Source organism: Populus nigra, chromosome 1 (genome assembly GCF_951802175.1).
Source record: "Populus nigra chromosome 1, ddPopNigr1.1, whole genome shotgun sequence".
Taxonomy (NCBI): Eukaryota; Viridiplantae; Streptophyta; class Magnoliopsida; order Malpighiales; family Salicaceae; genus Populus; species Populus nigra.
This window is the reverse complement of record NC_084852.1, coordinates 43,281,881-43,303,883: the sequence shown is the minus strand read 5'-3', so window position 1 is coordinate 43,303,883 and position 22,003 is coordinate 43,281,881. Positions and strand designations below refer to the sequence as shown.

Below are 22,003 nucleotides of genomic sequence, written 5' to 3'. Positions count from 1 at the left end.
CTAAATTATAATGAGCCTATATGGGATCCTAAATGGACTTAGGAGATAGCCCTATACAAAATATAGCAATTATATTGATCTATAATCGTGCTATTTTCCACTAAACTTTTGTAGAAATTGAGTTTACTTATATTTTCTTAAGTGTTTTTGAAATTATTTTTTATTTTAAAAAAAAATTAAATACTTCTTATATAATTTTAATATACTAATATTAAAAAAAAATTCATTTTAATCTATTTTCTATTAAAAAACTTTTAAAAAATATCACCAATCACAATAATAAATACCATAGTTTTCAGACTCGGCCCGATCCAAGGCCTGGGTTCTGGGTTTTGACTTGATCACCCATGTTAATTCTTTTTTTTTAATCAAAACGACGTGTGGCAACCGGGTTTTTACCGGGTCTTGCTAGGTCAATTGGGTTTTTTTTTCCTTTATTTTTTTTAACCCGACCCGGTTCCAGTTCCAGATTGATATGTCGGACCGGTTTGGGTTTCAAAACTATGCTAAATGGTAAGTATTGGGTGAGTAAAATTACCTTGATGGGTTGTGATAATCTCTCATGTTTGATGTTTACATTGGACGGGACAAATTATAGATTTTTCTTTCATTTCATAACTCGATTTATTTGCTCTTTCATAATGCAATCATATCTCAACCATTTCATTTTCATTTGATTATACAGACTTTATTGGTTCGATGATAAAAATATTCTTTTTATTTCTTTAATTTCTAAATTCGAATCTTAAAACCAATATTTATAACTCAAGAGGATTTATTCTATTGAATGCATTGAATCAACGTGAGAAATCTACTTTTTAAAATTATCTAGAAAGAAGATTTAATTCCAATTAATTAACTCTTAAGCTGAGATGAAAATATCTTTTATTTTCAAAATAAAAAGTGGTACTTCGTTAATTAAAAATATGAGAAAGGCTACAAAATCCCATTGGTCTAATACACACACACACACTACATGCTTGCTTAGTGAAAAATTACAAAAAACAAATATCCTGTGGATCATAAAAATTTAATTAATTGGTGCAATCAACTAAAACATTGCATCTAAATATTCCAAGCTTGAGCGCAGTTTTTTATTTTATTTTAAAAAAAGGTGCAGGATAAGTGTATACGATTGTTTTGTTTATGAAATATTACAATTAAAAAAATTTTATTAAATAATTTTTTTTTCTTATTCATGCTTTTTTTTTACCAAAATAACTTTTTATTAGTAGCATATTTTTTCAATTAGAACTAACAAAAAACAAAATAAAGATTTTTCAAATTTTGAATAATTTAAAATAAGTAGGGAAAAAATGTATCGCTTTAATATATTTTTCTTAACCTTTCTTTGTGCGTGAAATAAAAGTTATCAAGTGTAATATATTTTTTTATGATAATAAATCTTTTTGTTAACTACAGAACTTATAGTTTCCATTTCTCACTACACCAAGCTTTATTTGCCCAACTAATTTTTGTTTTTGAAGTAGATCAAAGCTCAATCTTACTTGTGGATAAATAATGAACTAATGTGTGCATTCATTTTACCTTGTCGATTCGATCCGGGTTGATTAATCTTCATTTACTAAATTAAAAAAAAAAAAAAAACTCTCACACTACCTTATCTAAAATCTTGGACGTCACTTTGCTAAGATTGATTTCAGAATAAAAAGTTATTTGAACAGTATATACAAAAAATAAATACCTGGTCCTTATTATTGCTGCAATTTGGAGGTTGTTCTACTGCCTTTGGTTACTATTTTGTTGTCTTGACATTTCCATTTTGTTGGTGTGACGGTGTCTGCTTCAAGCTGCTGCACTCTTCAAACAAAATAAATAAAAATGAATTGTTGATGTGTTTTATACTCTCCACACTAAGTATTTAACCTCTTTAAGTTTTAGAAAAATAGACGTCACTTGCTATTTTTTTTCCTTGCTCAGTTTTGTTTTATCCAACTTGCAATCCAGCTCAAATTTATTAAGTATTTCTTAAGTTTTAGAAATAAATAATCCAGCTCCACGCAAGTTTTAGAATCCGTATGTTGAAATTCAAGTGTTTTTTTTTAAATAAAATTTATTTTTTGCTTCAAATTATTTTTCTATGTTTTCAGATTGTCTTGATGTGGCAATTTAATGTGATAATGTCAAAAATAAATTTTAAAAAATAAAATTATTTCAATGTATTTTCAAATAAAAAAATATTTTAAAAAATAACAACTACTATGATACCAAACAAAATCTTAATCAGCTTTATATGCACTCCAGTACAAAATTAAAAAGCAAATTACATAGTTGAACATTCAACAAAAATAACAAATCTTTGTATTTGTTAAAAAGATTCGGTCTTGTTTCACTATAACTGTGAACGATAATATTATATATTATATTATAAAATAAAAGCTTTTAAAAAGATTTTTTTTTATGAATTTTGGAATTAACATGAGAATTTATTGTTTGGAATGAAATAAGAGACCCGTTAAAGATAATTATTTTTAAAAAAAATTAATGGATACAAAAATTAGTTTGAGAAGACTCCAAGTTAAAAAAGAAAAAGAAAGAAAAGCTTCAAAGCAACTGTTCCATCAACCATATGACGAGGGCGATATGAATGTTTAGGGTCCCTCGCTCGTGGTTTTGTACATATGTACAGTTCACTTTCTGTCCTCGAATGACACTTGAAGATGACAATGACGTCATCTCATTACCCTAATTGTTTTTATCGAACTAGTACAATTCAATAAAAAAAACAAATTATAGTACAACACCCAGAAAAATATTTGAAAAATAACGGTTCCATAAAATAAGAGACAAAACAAATATCTACGAGTGATAATTTCACCGATTGGCAAGAAAGCTGTCAAGGAAAGTCGGCGGTTTGCAATAAAAAAAACCTGTAAAAAGACTCGTGGAGACCAGAAGATGATTTTAGTATTTTGGTAAAGGATTGATGATGTTTTGTGCTATTGAATGCTGATTTTTTTAAAAGAAATTTGGTTTCTAGGGGTTTTTTCCTTGCATAAAAAGACACCAAGAAAAATTATAAAATTATATATGCATTGTATTCATAATTTAAAATAATAATTTTATTATGTAATTGCTATCATGAATAATGATGGAATTAAAACTGTTATTTTAAATTACAGTTTTTATTCAAATTATTATTCTGAATAGATTAAAATTTAAAAAAATAATAATTTTAAAACTATATCATTCTCTGATAACTTTCTTCCGACGGTGTCGCTCCTTGAAAAAAACATCCCCTAATCATTAAGTAAAATCTCAGTGAAGCACTCTTTTTAATTAAGATAAGTAATCATCCTAGATATTTATTTACCTTGCAATTAAAAGTAGATTCATCCAGCCCATTCTGGTAGGTATTTTAAGTTTTATCATGATATAATTAATAGAGTCTGATTCCCTACCTGATAGTGTTAGAGAATAATATAAATCATATTATGAGATCTTATCTAAAAATATAAGTTATCGGGTTGAGATAGTTCTTTGATATGGTATCAGAGTCTTGATAACCAAGCGGTCACGAGTTCGAATCTCACCATCCCCATTTGTTTGATAAAAAATTAAGTACAAGGTAATGTGGACCTGTGCAAGTTTGAAGTCCAAAAGGCTTTCACTTGAGGGGGTGTGTTAGAGAATAATATAAATCATATCCTGAGACCTTACCTAAAAGTTTAAGATATTAGGTTGAGATAGTTCTTTGATAATAAAATGGAATTTTTTTCAAGTTTGATTGGTGCTTTTAACTTACGATTACAATCCAATACATGAAGGAGGATAATTATCCGTGCAGTAAGAAAGAAAGATTAATACCAGAGCACAAGTGTACTCGATGGATTAGTATTTTCTTGTCCTGCCATTGGGAGCCAATTTTTGGTTTGATGCCTTTTGTCTTAAATAAGAAGAACCAGGAAACATGATAATGATAGTGCAAGATGATCATGGCTACGATTCCTGCTTTAAGCGATTCTTTTGCCAGGATGCCATGGTAATACTCGTAATCTGATCCTCACGAGAATCTTTGATTTAGAACGCTAGTGCCCATTAATTAACGGAAGCTATTTGGGGGAACAGTCCTCTCTTTTCTTTTCTTTGTTTATTTTTTTAATTTTTAATTTCATTTTCTGCTAAGATTTAACTTTATAATTTTTTTTATTGGGTTATTCTAGTATCATAATCCGGGTAGAGAGTTTGTTAGATTGACCGGTTTAACTTGAGTTTTTATTTATCTTTTTTTCAATTGAATTTTTTTCATGTTTCATCTTTGTTGATTGGGAATTAGACTTTTTAATTTATTTTTGTTTGATTTCTATAAATTTATTTCAATCTCATAACCCGGGTTGCAAAATTTTGGTGGGTTAACATGGTTAACTCAAGTTATTTTTTTGGCTTTTTTTAATCATTTTTTTTTAATTTTATCCTTTAGCATTGAGTTAATTGAAAATTAGACTTCATAATTTATTTTCTTTTACTTTCTATGAGGTTATTATGGTCTAATGACCTAAGTCACGAGTTTGGCTAATTAACTTAAGTTGGATCAAGTCGGGTTTTTTCTTGTCTTTTTTAATTGAGTTTTTTTCCCAACTTCATCATTAAATATTGCTTACCAGATAGGTGGTAAGCACCACATCATGGGCTAACCCAAATCCTTCTTATCATGCAAAATGATGTTCGCGATAGTAGTATTTTTAAGTAAGCAAGAAAAATTCAAGACATGGGTCATTTATTTGACTAGATTCAATAAACTTGGTTAATTTAATAATATGATTTTAAAAAAGGTATCAATAGTAAATAGAGTGAACAAAAAAATTAGAAATAATTAACTATAGAAAATGATCTCCCAATATCATACTTGAAAGTAGAAAAAAATATTTGTTGAAGACTTATTGTTACTCCGCCTTAGGCACCGTCCCACCACCAGAAAAAAAAAACTCACTAAAATGTTTCTAACACCACTACAAAACGTTACAAGATGACATCAAAAGAGGTTGTACGTGCCTTCAAAGAAATAACCCAAAAAGCAAAGCAAATAAAATTAGTGAAAAATTCTATAGAAAAAAATAATGCAGCCCAATCTTCAATTAAATAAATTTAAAAGGACGAAACATGAAAAAAAAAAGAGCTTAAAAAAGCAAGAAAAAAAAACAAACAAACTTGAGAGAATCTCCTAAACCTGGATTAATCTTTCAAATTCATAACCTGTGAAATCTTAGATCTATGATCAATCAAGAAACTCAATTCCTAACTAATTTAATGTTGAATGATGAAATAAAAAAAACTATCAATTAAAAAAAAACAATTCCTAGCAAACCCAAACAATTCCTAACAAACCTAGGGGGTGTTTTAGAGTGTGATAGCGGATGTTTTTTAAAGTATTTGTTTTGCTTAGAAATGCATTAAAATAATATTATTTTTATTTTTAAAAAATTATTTTTGATATCAGCATATCAAAACAATTCGAAAAAACTAAAAAAAATTGAAGCGAAGAAAAACAATTTCTAACTATTTTAAAAATATTTTTAAAACACAAAAATAAACGATTACTTATCATGAATCAAGGCTAGACCTCACTTTATTGGCAAGGTCAACTAGTTGAACCGCATGTTTTTTTTTTTTTTTTTTTTTTGATTATCGTGGGTGTCCGGGCCAGCTTGCGCGCACCTCGACTAATCCCACGGGCCCTGAAGTTAACGACCATGTAAGCCTTCAGTGGCCATCATATGAGCAGCCATAGGGTTTGAACCTGAGACCTAAGAGGAAGCAAACCCCTTAGTCCCAAGCTCTTACCACTAGGCCACCACCTAGATGGGTAGTTGAACCGCATGTTAATGTTATAGGTGGGAGAACCACTCTAGCTCCCAATCATACACCAAGTTTTGATAATGCAATATATATGTGATGGATTATCCAGTGTGTTAATATACAAGATCAGGTTGTCGATAATCTTAAATCAACATGATATTAATCTTTTCCATGAATTTGGTTAGTGACATTTTCGCTGGTCCAGCGCAATACATGCATGTGTGATCTTGCTATATATCTCTCTTGATCACGACGTCTAATTAATTAATGTGCTAATATTAATCAGATATAGCTATAGGTACGTACGTAGCTTAGCCAGTTGTTTGTCACCAACCATCAACATGGAATCATAAACATAGAGCAGGTGGATATGGTGGAAATTACTTTAAGCCTTCAAGTTGAACATAATGTAATTGCTGAGACTTAGGCTTTTTCAAGCATCGTATCTTTCATGGAAAGGAATAATGTCCCATTTTATTCATTGCCATTTCATTATTATTAGATACCTTTCATAGTGCTTCTTTGATTTGTAAAGTTAACGTAGTACTTTTACACCAATGAATGAGCTACTTCATCAATTAATGTCTCTCTGATTTAATTTGAGGTTAATTAACACCATACGCGTGGCAGGAACCGCATTTTGAATTGCTAAATCATACAAGAGTCTTGTTAACGCTTGTTAAGAATCATTTAAATTTCTCAATTAATTTATATTCATCTTTAATTATAAATCTATTTTCAACACTTCAAAATATTACCTTATAAAATAACACGTAATTGATGTATATAATTAACCAACATCATTAATTTTCATTAGAATATTTGATTTCCCTTTATTTTATTGCAATCTAACAATCTATAAATGTATTTAAATAATATTTAATCGGTGTTCTAGAAATACTCTCTAGCTTTTGTTGTCATACATGCGGTCATGATGCCAAAGGGGATCCAGTTACATAGTTAATTAGTGCAACCAATAGTAACAATCTTTTAAAAAAAATCCCAGTCAAAATTAATCAAGATTAGACAAAATGAGAGTACTATATATACTAAGAATTTGATATTATTTCAAGAGTAATTGTCACTAATTATTTCACAAAAGAGAAACAGACACGAGGAAAAAAGAAAAAGAGAATTACAAAATTATTTTTGAAACTAAATATAAATATTTATATCATATTTTTATTGAGGAATCATTACAATAACTTTACACTTATTACACTCAAAATTAATGTATATAATTTCATCTTACTAATTAATTATGTATAGAACAACGTCAAAATAGAGAGTTCATAATTAAATCATGGGTCAAAATGATAATGACACAGAAGAGAGATAAACACATCAGCAAATCTGGCAAATTTGAGGAAAAGCTTTGTGATGGCAATAATGAAATCTATACATGGAGAGCAAGAAAAGGTGTTTCTCTGCATTCAAAGATTCATATTTTGAACAAGTTGAGCAAATGTAGACCTTCCAAAACCACCTTTAATCACCATGTATATATATATATATATATATATATATATATATATATGAAATTATACTAAAATTTGAAATGGAATCCAATCATCTCCTGTGCTTTTTCATTTGCTCAAATCACGACGAAGACCAATCCAATCCACTAAACGAGAACATTGACCAAACCATGAAGCCAAGAACTCACAAAGTGTGACCAAAACCCTTTCTGAATTATCTTTGATGAATCAGTCTCATTTCCTTAGCATCGGATTTGCTATTCTCTAAATCTTATATATTATATGATGGCAATATGTAGATGCAAAGTTTTTTATACCTAGTTTTATATATACTCGCATGATGTCATCAAAGTATTCTCCCTCTTTCTCTTTCACGAGCACACTAAAATTATACTGTGTATATACAGGGGCGGAACTGAAATTATATAAAAGGAAAGATCGATATAATTTATTATTAAAAAATTTATCTATTTAAAATAAAAATATATTATATTATTCTATATTTAAGTACTAAAAATATAAAAAAAATAAAATATTTTACAGGGCCCCGCCTCCCCTGGTTCCGCCCCTGTGTATATACATGGAGGAATCTAGCTAGATTAACTATTCTGCTTGATCCACAAAACAGTTGAAGGAAGAATTAAAGCAATATCAATTCTCTCTTATGTCACTAGCTACTTTTGAATATAATATGTGAAAGTGTTTGTATCTATCATCCAAGTTTGCTTTTCGTGCTCATAATTGCACCTCCACGCAATCAAATCTATTATTGGAGCATAGCAAGCACAAGTTCATGTGGCCATTAAAGTTATTTAGAGCCGACATGGTTTATATTTTAATTTTCTTTTATTTTTTTTTCTTGGGCACTAAAAGTCGATGGAAAAGATATTTGATAGTATTTTTTAAAGAAATGTTTTGAAGGCAAAAGTTATAAACTGAAACTTAAAAAAAAACAAATTAAGTATATTTGAGTAGTATATATTATCAAATATTTTTTTAATAATCATAACAACAATTAGGAATTATAATCATAAAAAAAAAACTTAAATATCACAGCTACTATATAAAATCATAGCTAAAAAATAAAGACTATAACAAACACCTTCTTGATTTTTTAAGTTAGCACTTGCAATTAAATATTAGAATTTAGTTTTTTTTTTAAAAAAAAGATAGAGACAATAGAAATATTTTTATTTGTAGTATCTGTTTTAAGAACACAGAATTCATTTTAAAATTATTATTGAAACTCATTTATTTTATTATTTTCTATCTTTACCTCTTTAACCAAACCTAATAGATTTATGTTTTTAATTATATATTCTCTTGAAAGATGATCATGCTGGCTAATTATTAAAAGAAAAATCATTATATACAAATAGCCTGTTCTTGGGGGAGTGCAAAATGCTGTGAAAAACTGTGCAAAATATAATATATAATTACATATACCGGTACTAGAGAAATAACAGATACAAGCACGCAAGTTTATACTTTATAGTGGTCTTGATTATAGATATCAACACGTATTTCAAGTGATTGATCGCACATACATCTTGAAAACCATTAATTAGCAGCTCCAAGAATCATTCTTCCTAGGAATCAAAAGGAAGCTGATCGATATGTCTAACAAAAATAAAAATAAAAACTTTGCTGTGACTACTAGATATGGGCAAATCCAGATCTGGGGGAAATAACAAAAATGAGAGAGATTACTAGTGCTTGATTGGGCTGATAGTTGTTGCAGCTTTACGCAAGGAATATATGAACATTAGGAAAAATAGTTTGGAATAAAGCGAAGTGAGAGAGCTAGATCTGGTTTATCTTTGTTCTTAATTATTATATTTGATCACTTATATATATTATGACCCGGTTTAATTTACTCTCATCATATATATATATATATATATATATATATATATATATATTGTTTCTATCTTGAATTCGAATTAGTTTTTTTATATATATAACCTCTTTTTTTTAAAAAAAAAAAAAGACTTCATTGCGTAAAATCTCCCAAAATCCACCAGAGGTATGACCTCTTGGGACAAACAAATGGGACCCAATTGCAATGACTACGACCAGACTTGGAGTGTCCTGTGGCCTCTTTTACTTTGTCGAGTATTTGAATATGACAAAAACAAATATGTCCCTCCACTTAACGGCAAATGATCAAGACAAATCGAAATGAATTTCTTTCGAAAAAAGAAATGTATACACGCTCTCCCATTCAGGCCTCTATCATGGACAGACGCGTGGTGTTCAACAGAAGCTTCGGCGAGGAGAGGAGAGGAGACGCAGAATTGTCTTTACCAAGCTGCATGCATGGGTGGTGCTGCATGCTTGACGCTTGTAAACATTTGCAGCTAATATCATCGTCTAGCTTGTGTGGATCGATAGATCGAAGATATTTCTTGCAAATTGCACTGTATATCTTGGACTTTCGTGCTGTAGATATGATTGTTAAATCCTGCAATTCATTAATTCTGAAATTAAAATGTGTTGATTGATCATGATTAAAATACCAAATTAATTTGTATTCATCATTATTCCAAAATCAATGTTATATATGCTTGCAAAATAAGACTTGACTAAATCCCTAGCTCCTATATTGGATTTACCATTTAAATCTGGACCCATTCCTTTTTATACATTTCCTAGCGTTTAAAAAAATCTTAAAATATTAAATTATTGGTTTTGTTAAATAAATAAATAAAACTACTTTTTTTAAAAAAAAATATCTTATAAAAATATATGTCTTTATAGAAAAATAATAATTGTTATTAATATAGAAACTAGTCTAATTGTTATCCTCCTCGAATAGGTAAAAACTATTTAAACTGGGAGAATGCCTATCCTCTGCTGTTTATATTTTATTCTTTGAAAAACTTTTTTTTTTCATTTCAAATATATTTAAAAAAATGAAAATTTTTTAATTTTAAATTATTATTTTTTATTTTAATGTACTAAAATCAAAAATAAATTTTAAAAATCAAAACAACTTATTTCACTATATCTTTAAATAAAAAATATTTTATAAAATAACTACATCACATTATTCTAACGGTAGCAAGCAGCGGTTAGTTACTTTTTTTTTTCCTGCCGCGTACACGCGATTGAGATGAGAGTGGGGCTAAATTTACCACTGTTCAGAAACTTAAATTCTGCAGCAGCCTATATAATACTTGACGGTGGCGGCGCTCTTTCATATTTTCATTAACTTCCATTCAATTTTCAGTTATGATAATATCATAAATAATAATAATAAACTATTTAACCGTTATTAATAGTAGTAGACTAGTGGTTAGTATTTTTTGTTTTTTTCATAAAAAAATAAAATTATATTCCCCGACCCTTCAATCTTTTTCTATATAAACGTATCCTTCCACTTCCTAGTTTAACCCAAAAAAGGAAGTCACAAAAACTCACTCTCTTTACAAACTCAAGTGATCTTTCGTTTAGCCTTTTCCTATCTCCATGGAAACACAAATAGACAGCTTTTGGGTATTGGTCCTTGTTTCCAAATGCAAAGCCTTTTCTGCTCAAAACCCCATCTTCCTTCTTGTCTCTGTTTTCCTGGCCTGGCTAGCCATGGCTTTGTGTTACTGGGTGTACCCTGGAGGCCCTGCCTGGGGTAATTATTTGCGCAAGAAAGGAATTAGCTGTTCAAGAGCCAAGATGATTCCAGGGCCTAGAGGGTTTCCAGTGATAGGAAGCATGAACCTCATGGTTAACTTGGCTCACCACAAGCTTGCTGCTGCAGCGACGGCTTTTAAAGCAGAAAGACTTATGGCTTTTAGCTTGGGAGAGACTAAGGTCATTATCACATGCAATCCTGATGTAGCCAAAGAAATCTTGAACAGTTCAGTCTTTGCTGATCGTCCAGTTAAAGAGTCTGCCTATCAACTCATGTTTAATAGAGCTATTGGTTTTGCTCCTTATGGGGTTTACTGGAGAACTCTAAGGAGAATTGCAGCAACTCATCTTTTTTGTCCTAAACAAATCAGCTCTACTGAGTCGCAAAGATTCAATATTGCTTCTCAAATGGTATCCGCAATAGCAAGTCAAGGTGGAGATTTCTTTTGTGTAAAAGGCATACTAAAGAAAGCTTCACTCAACAACATGATGTGCTCAGTTTTTGGTCGTAAATATGATCTGGGCTCATCAAATAGTGAAACTGAAGAGCTTAGAAGGCTTGTTGATGAAGGTTATGATCTTCTAGGGAAACTTAATTGGTCTGATCATCTTCCTTGGCTTGCAAATTTAGACCTTCAAAGAATCAGGTTTAGGTGCTCCAACTTGGTTCCTAAAGTGAACCGGTTTGTGAACCGGGTTATTCAAGAACATAGAGAGGACCAGACTGGCCAAAGAAGAAATGACTTTGTCGATGTTTTACTCTCTCTTCATGGACCGGACAAGTTATCACACCATGATATGATTGCCGTTCTCTGGGTGAGCAACAAACTGACTTGTCACGGCAATTTTCTTTCTTTGTTTTTTTTTTAAATGCATGCATCCATTTATCCATATCCATGTGTAAGCATATATATGTTTTTTTCAAGGTGGCGTTTTGTTACTCTTAAGAGACTGAGATAATTGAGAGATCAGAAGATATATCTTTTGCCCTTTTATTAATTTTTTTAAAAAATTATTCTAAAAATATTTTTTTTATGTTTTTGTTTTTGTTTTTGTTTTCTGTAACTTTTATATATATATATATATATATATATATATATATATATATATATATATATATATATATTATCCTGGAATATTAACCCAACATAATCTAAAAGATTCTAGTTTATGTAAAGAAATGTGACTGTATATATATAATATAACATGATTATAACAATAGCTAAAAGAGATCAGTAAATCACTGTAGATTGTGTCTAAAATCACTGTGGATTGCACTATTTACGTTTAAAATTCGTTCTTATAATTTTGGCCAATTTTCTATCACTGTTTTTTCATTTATTTTGTTAGGTACGTGGCAGCATCCCTGCCATATATTTTTCTGTTTTTTTAACAGGTTATAGCTTTCTCATCTCTTTCTTTTTTTCTAGCACAAATATAAAATATTACATAAAATAGATTTGACAAGACATTAACGGACTTTTCAAAACTTGATAAACAATTTCACTCTTTTAAAGAAGAAAATAACTGCTGGTTTTTGTCGCGTAGTTAATAAGAGGAGAGGGTAAAAATGCATCAGAGGACATTATAATTATTATTATAACAATAGTTAAAACTACTCAGTATTTTATCATGGATTGCATAGTACAGTCAATAGTAAAATATTGAGCAGTTCTTTTTTTCTTTTTTTTAAGCAGTTTTTTTAATGAATATTTTTTTTGTTTAATTTTTTTTGTTAATGTTCAAAATTTTTTTATTTAGTTATGAAACTTTCATGACACAGGTTCCGAATTTGACGGGTTAACCTGAATTTTTTTTTTCTGGTTTTTCTTTGTAATCAATTTTTTCGAGTGCAGTCAACAGTGAAACGCTGAACTGTCTTTTTTTTTTTGCTTTATTTGTTTTTAAGCAATTTTTTTTCTTTTTTTTTTAATTTTTTTCTTTATTTTTTAAGCTTTTTTTTTTCTTTGTTTTTTTAATGAATTTTTTTTTGTTTAATTTTTTTGTTAATGTTAAATTTTTTTCTATTTACTTATCAAACTTTCATGACATGGGTTTCGGGTTTAACGAGTTAACCCAGATTTTTTTTCTGGTTTTTCTTTTTAATTAATTTTTTCATTTAATTTATTTTGTTAATGTTAAATTTTTTTTATTTAGTTATCAAACTTTCATGACATGAATTCTAGGTTTGATAAGTTAACCCAACATTAGCTGGGTTAACCCGTAATTTTTTTTTCCTATTCAGTTATCAAATTCATGACACAAATCTCAAATTTGACGAGTTAACACAGTTAATTCAATTTTTTTTTCTTTTTTTTTCTTAGTTTTTTTCTTCATGTAGGCTTTTTCTTTCTTTGTTTTTTTAGTACAACGCCAAGCAATTTTCTCTTCTTTTTTTTTAATTTTTTTAAGCTGGTTTTTGTTTCTTTTTTGCCTTCTTCTTTGTTTTTTTAAGCTTTTTTTTAATGAATATTTTTTTGTTTAATTTTTTTTAACGTTAAATTTTTTTCTATTTAGTTGTCAAAATTTCATGACACAGGTTCCGGGTTTGACGGGTTAACCAGGATTTTTTTTCTAGTTATATACTATATGGTGAATAAGGTATCAATGCACCATATATAAATATAAAGTGCAATTTATCAATGTTTTCTTATAGATTAAAATTTAGTTAGCATTCATAATATACAAGTGTTGTAGGATACCTAAAATCCGTATCAGTGAGTAGATAAAATCCGTATCATTAAACTTTACATTTTATATTTACCAGAATTACTGTTTCGAGCTATAAATTTTACATTATCGTTGATATGATGTTTGTTTTTGATACTTATCTCTGTCTTCCATGATTGTCGTTTTGAGAAATAGCCCAAACAAGAGAATCAAAAGTGGAATCTTAGCTAAGCTTGCAAGCTGCTTATATTCCCTTCTTTCTTTTCTTGGCATCTGCTATCATACCCTACCGTACCATTATGTTCTTTGATTAATTATATTGTTTGGTGCAGGAGATGATTTTTAGAGGAACAGATACCGTGGCAGTTTTGATAGAGTGGATACTAGCAAGGATGGTACTTCACCGTGATATCCAATCAAAGGTGCATGATGAGCTCGATCAAGTTGTGGGAAGATCAAGGCCGCTGATGGAAGCAGACATTCAGTCAATGGTTTACCTGCCTGCAGTTGTGAAAGAAGTTCTGAGGTTGCACCCACCAGGCCCACTATTGTCGTGGGCCCGTTTAGCAATCACGGACACTAATGTGGATGGATATGATGTTCCAGCAGGGACCACAGCTATGGTTAATATGTGGGCCATAACAAGGGACCCACAAGTTTGGGCGAACCCTCTAAGGTTCTTGCCAGAGAGATTTTTGTGCAAGGATGCTACTGCTGACGTGGAATTCTCTGTGTACGGGTCTGACCTTAAGCTGGCTCCGTTTGGGTCGGGTCGGAGGACTTGCCCGGGAAAGGCTCTGGGTTTGGCCACGGTTAGCTTTTGGGTCGGGGTTTTGTTGCACGAGTTCGAGTGGGTGCAATGTGATCATGAGCCGGTGGATCTCTCAGAAGTGCTAAGGTTATCTTGTGAGATGTCTAACCCACTTACAATCAAAGTGAATCCAAGGAGAAGATGATCAAGCACGTCATATGATGATCTGATGCTGGAAATGGATGCTGATAATCTGATCGTATACTTGGCAGCGAACAAGCACTATAATGTTCACTGAACGTAAGTTGTAGATATACCCTTCAGGCCTTATAGTTACACTGGTATCGTGGTTTGGCTACTTGCTAGCTAGAATTGGTGTGTGATTATGGTTGCTGATGAGAAATAATATCCACACTAATTATCCTTTTGGATTGTATGTATATATATATATATATTTGTGGTCTCGCAACATTATGTCTGGAGAGACAGTGTAAATGAAGCCTTGGTGTTTTTATTATGTTTTGTTGGTATGTACGAATCAAAATACGTGATTTGGAAGTGAAATATTCAGTGTGTTCAAAACAGTATTCAGCTAGCTCTTCGCAAAGAGGAGAAAGACAAATATCATTGATGCCAATATTACTTGGATTCCAAAATTAATCACCATCATCTTATTCATGGAAACTATTTCAGCTCAAGATTGAAAAAATCCAAGATTTTTTTTTAAAAAAAAAAACAACTAAACTTTGATGATGCTTAAAACTTCAACTTGAATGGTCAATAAAAAGATGCTTGGAATTATGTCGGGGGCATGATTTTATAGATGGGAAATGGTGATTTTAGGTGAGCATACAAAAAGATATTGGAGGGTCAAAACAACACATTACTACTACTACTACAAAAAGATATTGGATGGTCAAAATAGCAACTTCAACAATATGATCTTGGTATCCATAAACAATTACGTACATTTCATAGCTTCTTACCTTTTGTCTTGAGCTCCTATTTTGGATCCTCCTCACCTTAAATAAGATAATCACATCTCATAAACAAGTAGCTGATAGCACGTGAAATACAGGTGGTCTGAAGGACACTGATGCTGCTTGGTGACAGTTCCCTTGCATAGGAATCCTTGTCCATACCTTGCCTAAAACGCAGAGTGTGATCTCGTTATGTGCCCCTGTATCAATAGTTATTTTGTCAAGTCTGTATCAATATAAATACATCGGTCACGACATAAACAAGTTCTTTGTCTCTGCACTACAGGAAAAATCCAATGTTCAGCTTGACCACCCCGTGTCTCATTGGTTTGCTTGAGTGTTCAATCACTTCTAATAATTAGCACTGCCCATGTGATGATAAAAACGTTCAATCACAAACACATGTGTCTCTGTACGTTTTCTGCTTTCAAGATTGAGTAAAGATTTTACGAAACTTCTTTTTCGGACCCTTACGAATTTGTAGATGTAAATGTTTACATGACACATGCATATGGGAATGGTCATCGAAAGACATGGTAGTTAAGTAGAGAGACGTGTATCTGTCATAGCATATGGGAATGGTATGGCAAACGCCCATCTGGATATCCATACAAGCATTTTTTTCCCAAAAAAAACTATATTCTATAGATAATCTAGTGCCTTTATTACCTCCACCCAATAGCCAACGATAGATCTTCTTTGGCAGTAGTAAATGAGTTGCTTGACATTTTTCAAAATGAGTCATTTCATGATAACTTAATTAGCTGCAGCAAAATCAAATTTGATGGATAGTGGGACAAGAACTGAATATTTTTTAATAAACGAGTGCATTTTTTAGATGGCTAGAAAAAGCTGTCTAACATGTTAATTATAAACTAGATTATAGCTTTGAAGTTTGAACGAGATGAGACCACAATCAAGATTAACTTCTAACTAATAAATATGATTAGCTTAGGATAACGTTTATATTTGAAACAATTACTTAATATTTTAGTTCTAAGCAATCCCTTATATTTTTTTTTAGCTAAGGTGGCTAGTATCTAATACCTGCAAATGATTCTTTTTGATAAATTTAAGAATTCTTCAATGTTTAAGCAATTATCTTTTTAATAGAAAAGACAATTATATTTTAAAGAAACTCTGAAAATAAATACACAGTAAAGAATGAAGATTGGAAACCTAAAACTTGAAGAATTCATGAGGTATCATATAGCCTATGAGTTTTATCTTTTTATGAAGAGGAGGGGCTATCAAATCACATTTCCCTGATAACATTAATCATCTCTTATGTGTGTTAAAAAGAAAAAATATCTCTGACTCATCGGAGAAAAATATATCTGACTCACAATTATGGAGCCTAATAAGATTCTCAAAGCTACATGTACTTGAACTCAACACTTAGATGAGCTTGAAGATGTTGGGTCTAACAGCTCACAAATCTTGTATACATTTAGGCTCAACCCAAGAATATTGAGTCTGACAATTCTCTCGACCTACATATGCTCAGGTTTAATGCTTGGTTGAGCTCAAGGATGTTAGGTCTAGCAGCTTCTCATCCCTGTATATGCTTGGGCTCGGCACTTGGTTAAGCCCAAATATGCTAGGTCTAACAGCTCACTGACCCATATATATATATTTGAACTCAACATTTGGCTGAACCAAATGATGTTGGGTCTGGCAGCTCGCCAGACCCGTTTATAATAAGCATGCAGTCCGACTCAGAGCTTAACTAAGCTCGAGATTGCTTAGTCAGTTCACCAAACCCATATATGTTTGGGCTTAACGCTTGGATGAGCCTAAAGATGTAGATCTAACAGCTTCACTAAACGCATATATGTTTGGGCTCAACGATTCGCTAAGCCTAAAGATATTAGGTTATCACAATGCCTCTGATTCCTTTAAATTAGGATCTAGGTAAAAATAAAACATGTTGATCTGTTAGTAGCCCCCTAAATCTTTGCATATTCAATGCACAAAGATTTGAAATTGTATCAATAGTAAATAAGAGTCTTTTTACCTTCTTCATATTTGTCCCACGTAGAATTGCTGGGATTTTCGTGGCCAGGTAGCTCGTCTTTATTGAAGGAGGTATCTTTTAGAAAACAAAATGGTAGCTTATATTTAATGCAGTAATTTAATATACTTTTGGAGATCTAAGATGACATGAAAGGTCATCATCTAAAGGTGAAGGTGGAAATTTATTTTCTTTATAACTCTAGTCATTTGTGTTCCTAACGATTCTTTTACTTTCACTCTTTGTAACTTTTAAAAAACAGTTTTGTGAAAAATTCCAGAGCCAATCCCACTCTATTCTAAGAATAAAATCATCACCTTAGGTGATTTTCACTAGAAACTTCTTCATTTTTTACTTTGAATAAAGTAATGGATCGTAAAAGAGTCAGGTATATCCATAGAAGTAGGAATGTTGTTATATCTAATAAGGAGTTTAGGTTCCAACTTGAGACTAGGGGAAATAATAGGGAACAAGATTCATCACATTGGTCCCTAAAATTAGAGGGGATGGAGCCCTAACATCGACCTCAAGCAAGGGGGAGAGTAGCTCTCCCTGCAAGAGAAGTCTTTCTCTCGTTGCTACTAATGAATCTCAGGGGAGAGGAAGGCTACCTCAGGCCCTTAAGGATGATTCCCTCAGCACTCTAGGTGTAGAGGACATTGAATTCGTTAATGTTTGACAGACAAGAGAGTACATATCTCAAATGTATGTCAAGGTTGAGCATATCAACCAATCAACCTTAAGCTCTACTTAGAGTCATTTGAAAATCAAAGCCCCCTTTTACATGTGTATATTGGGGTATAACTTGCCTGGTTGCTAGCACTAATGGTGGTAATGATATGTGTTGATTCTTTACCTTTATCAACAAGCCCGCTAGAGCCATGAAAAAAACCTTGTAGAGAAAACTTGCCTAATAGTCAAGGCTTACTGGACCTCATTGCTTCATCCATCACCCTTACAAACCTCATGATCCCTAGTTTGTCTTGGGCCATTGGTTTGAATGAAAATAATAATTAAAAAAAACTAATAATATGGACCTAAAATGATAGTTATTATTGGTGATCTTATCTACATTTATTTGGATATTTTTTATTGTTATATCTTTAAATGCTTTTCAAAGTTATTTTTAATTTAAAAAATTATTATTTTGATGTTTTTTTTATGTCAAGAATATTAAAAAAAATATTTGAAAAATATCCATTGATATTTTCTAAATTAAAAACGTCTTGAAAAAACACTTCCAACTACATTATTAAATACACATTTATGGATATACGACATTATTGTTACTTTCCTCACTCTCAATTAGAAGGTTGTTAATTCGTCGTTTTAGAAGAATAGTTATTTGAGATTAATTCTTAACCTTCGAAAATATGATCTCGAATCTGCTAGTAAATTTACCAGAATTCAACATAGTTTTATGGTTTTGGAACCTTTGGAGTTTTGAATAGCATTGATGTTCTATATTTTGTCCTTTTTTAAATAAAAAAATTCATTCTTTCCTAATCAAATCATCCTTTCTTCGTTCCATTCTTCAATTATATACACACACACACACCTTGACAGAACTAAGTATTTAGTTAGAGTATTACTAAGTCCACTGGATTCATTAAACTACTTATAAGCAAGGTTTCTAGAATAGTAGACGCATGTATTTTTTGTATATTTTACACGTAATTAAACGCACAATTAAGGGATAAACTTGAGGGGGTCACAATAAATTTTGTAATTTTTTGTTTTGAAGGTGTGATTGTTTTATTTTTTTTAGAAAATCATTGTATTGTTTTATTTAGTTTTTTATATTTGAGAAAATAGCTTCATATTTTCCATACTCCTGGCTTGGATGGTTTATGATTTCCCTGAAATTCAAGCTATTGTTATATTTAGTTTTTATATTTGAGAAAATAGCTTCATATTTCCCCCTTTTTTTCACCATCTGCTTGAATTAACTTGACTTTCCATAACATTCTTAAATTATCTTTAAAAACCCTCCACAAATGGAACTAAAAACTGAACCTTTGAAAAATGAATTCCAGCACAATTCAATTAAAAAGCTGGATCTTGAAAAGCCCAGATCTTGAAAAACCATCAACTCTAAAGTTTCCAAAACCTTGATCTTATAAGAAAATCCAGGGCACAATTCAAATTGAAAATACCAGATCTTGAAAAACCTTGATCTTATAAAACTCAATTTTCACCCAATCTTCAAGAGTAACTTAATCTTTGTCATCATCCGTTCCCAAAACCAAATCTCACTTGTCCAGAACACTAAAACAAAATCGATCTAAAAATGAAGAGGAAGAGACACCAAAGAAGTAGTAATAGGTTCTAATAAATCAGGGATTCTTATTTCAAATTAGGGTTTATGGTCTTATTTTAATTTCAAGTACATGGGTGTAATAGTCCTTCATGGCAGGAAGACAAAAGAAGAGAAAAAGGAAGAAGATGAGTGTGGTTTCATTACCTGGTTTGGTCAACCAAGGTGAGAAGAGAAGGAAGGTAGAGGCAGGAGATGGGCCGATAGAGAGAAAATGAGGACAAAGTAGATGAAAAACAAGAACAAAACAAGTTTGGGGTATTTTTTTCATCTCTTTATCAAAATTTAAATTTTTTACTGATCAGTGTGAAATGTAATTTTAAAAAAGAAATACAAGTAAAGTGTTATTGTGCTTGAGAGAATCAAGGTAATTTGTTTTTAGTTAAACTAGATTTTAACCGGGTTGTGTTAGGATGTGTTGAGACAGAAAGGTCAATACAATTAACTTTAGCCCAGTTAAATTTGAAATTGGGCTGGGCAAAAGCTCGGATCTTCAGTTTTAATTGAATTTTTTTAAAATTAATTCATGTAAAATGTATGTAGAATATTATTTTATTAAATATTGTTTAATTTTTACTTTATTTCCTAATAAGATTATAATATTATCAAACACTATTTTTATATAACCTTTCTTTATTTTTTGTGTTCACTTTTTAATTTAATTGGGTAAATTTCTTGTGCTATCTCTTTGTATTATCATATTATTAGATAAAAAAAAAAACAAACTCGGACAAACAAAGTTATCTTACCCAACTGAGTCCATAATTTGAATCGTGAATTTAGTAGATTAACCCAGATCGATCCACAACACTATCATCTCACTTTTATTTATATAAAAAAAAAACTAAAACAACACCTTTTTAAAAAGTTTTTCAATAAAATGAATCACACCATGTCAACTCCAATCCGGTTTAATTTTGAAACTCAAACTAGATAAAGGGTTGAATCATGAGGTCTCTAGGTTGGCTTGCCGAGCCGAACCGGGTTTGGTGACACAACCAAAATGTCCTTCGCGTTAACTCGTGATATGTTTATTTTCCTTATATTATTTAATATATTCATGTTAAAATTATCAAAATATTATTTTTTTTCATTTAAACTTGCTTTTATTATTATGATATGGTGGTGTCTGAAATAGAAAAAAATCTAATAAAACAATATAATCCCTTCTTTTCTTATTAAGCCTTTTTTTTACAAAAAAAAGATATAACTTTTTTATTATATATTATACAAGCAAATTATTTTGTTTAAGTAGAATTCAAATTACTATTGTTCTTAAAGAAATATTGATATGTAATTAAATAAAAAAATTAAATGATCCTCAGCAGGGATTAAAATTTTTAATTTACATCTATCTCAAAGCTTCCTAGTCAAATTTTTTAATTTGTATCTATTTCTAGACTTCCTTAGTTATTGTTAACAATGCTTTTTAATCTTTATTAACATATATAATTATAAATTTATTTTATTAAATACACACACCAAATTTTAAGTTTATAATTAAAAAGAAAATAATTTTAGTTTTTTTTAACAATACTTGTATTATTATTTTTTGTGTTAAAAATCAATTTTTAATCCGATCCTATAAATTAACGAGTTTATCCTAACTAAGAAAACTTTGAGAGTTTCCTACTAGTCAATGCCATTAGCCATCACCACTTTAGTTTCAATCATAGTTTTCTGGTGGTTTGATTTTGAGATTTTGCGATTGAAAGCTTAGTCTTGATTGGTTTTACTCTTAAATCTGGGTACCTTAACAGATAAACTTGTGACTCGATTAATTTATCACACTCATGTAATATTAGATTATTAGTTGGTGTTATATTGCTAATCAAATCAATTTTTTTTAATGTTAAAAAAATAAAATTAAGCATTGTTAATATATTTTTTAATAAAAAATTAATCATTAACTCAAAATTCAACACATGTTGATGACATTTTTAAAAATATTTATATGATGATATATTAGATGAAATTTATTTTTAAATATTAAGATAACAACATATTGGATCGATCTTGGTTAATCTGTCAAATTTACGATGACCCGGGTTATGAGATAATAATAACTCTATAAAAATCAAATCAAAATAAAATATGAAGATCAATACTTAATCCAATGTTGAAAAATAAAATTTTAAAAAAAAATTAAAAAAATTATCCTAGTCAACTTAAATTAACCTGCCAAACTATTAGTTTTGAGTCATAAGATCAGGATAACCATGTAAAAATCAAGTAAAAACACATATTAAGCTCAATTTCTAATAAATTCATTGTTAAATGATGAAATAAAAAAATCAATTAAAAAATAATAGAAGTTAACTCGGGTTAACCTTTTAAATTCACGAC

General features: G+C 30.3%; 1 protein-coding gene across 1 annotated transcript; it reads left to right on the top strand.

Annotated features, from left to right (window-relative positions):
• The first annotated feature begins 10,678 nt into the window (after nt 1-10,678).
• LOC133680984 (cytochrome P450 78A9-like) lies at nt 10,679-14,910 on the top strand. Its single transcript, XM_062104057.1, has 2 exons — nt 10,679-11,741; nt 13,928-14,910. Exons 1-2 carry the CDS (start codon nt 10,767-10,769, stop codon nt 14,549-14,551), a joined length of 1,599 nt encoding a protein of 532 aa, XP_061960041.1. The 5' UTR covers nt 10,679-10,766; the 3' UTR covers nt 14,552-14,910.
• The last annotated feature ends 7,093 nt before the right edge of the window (nt 14,911-22,003 follow it).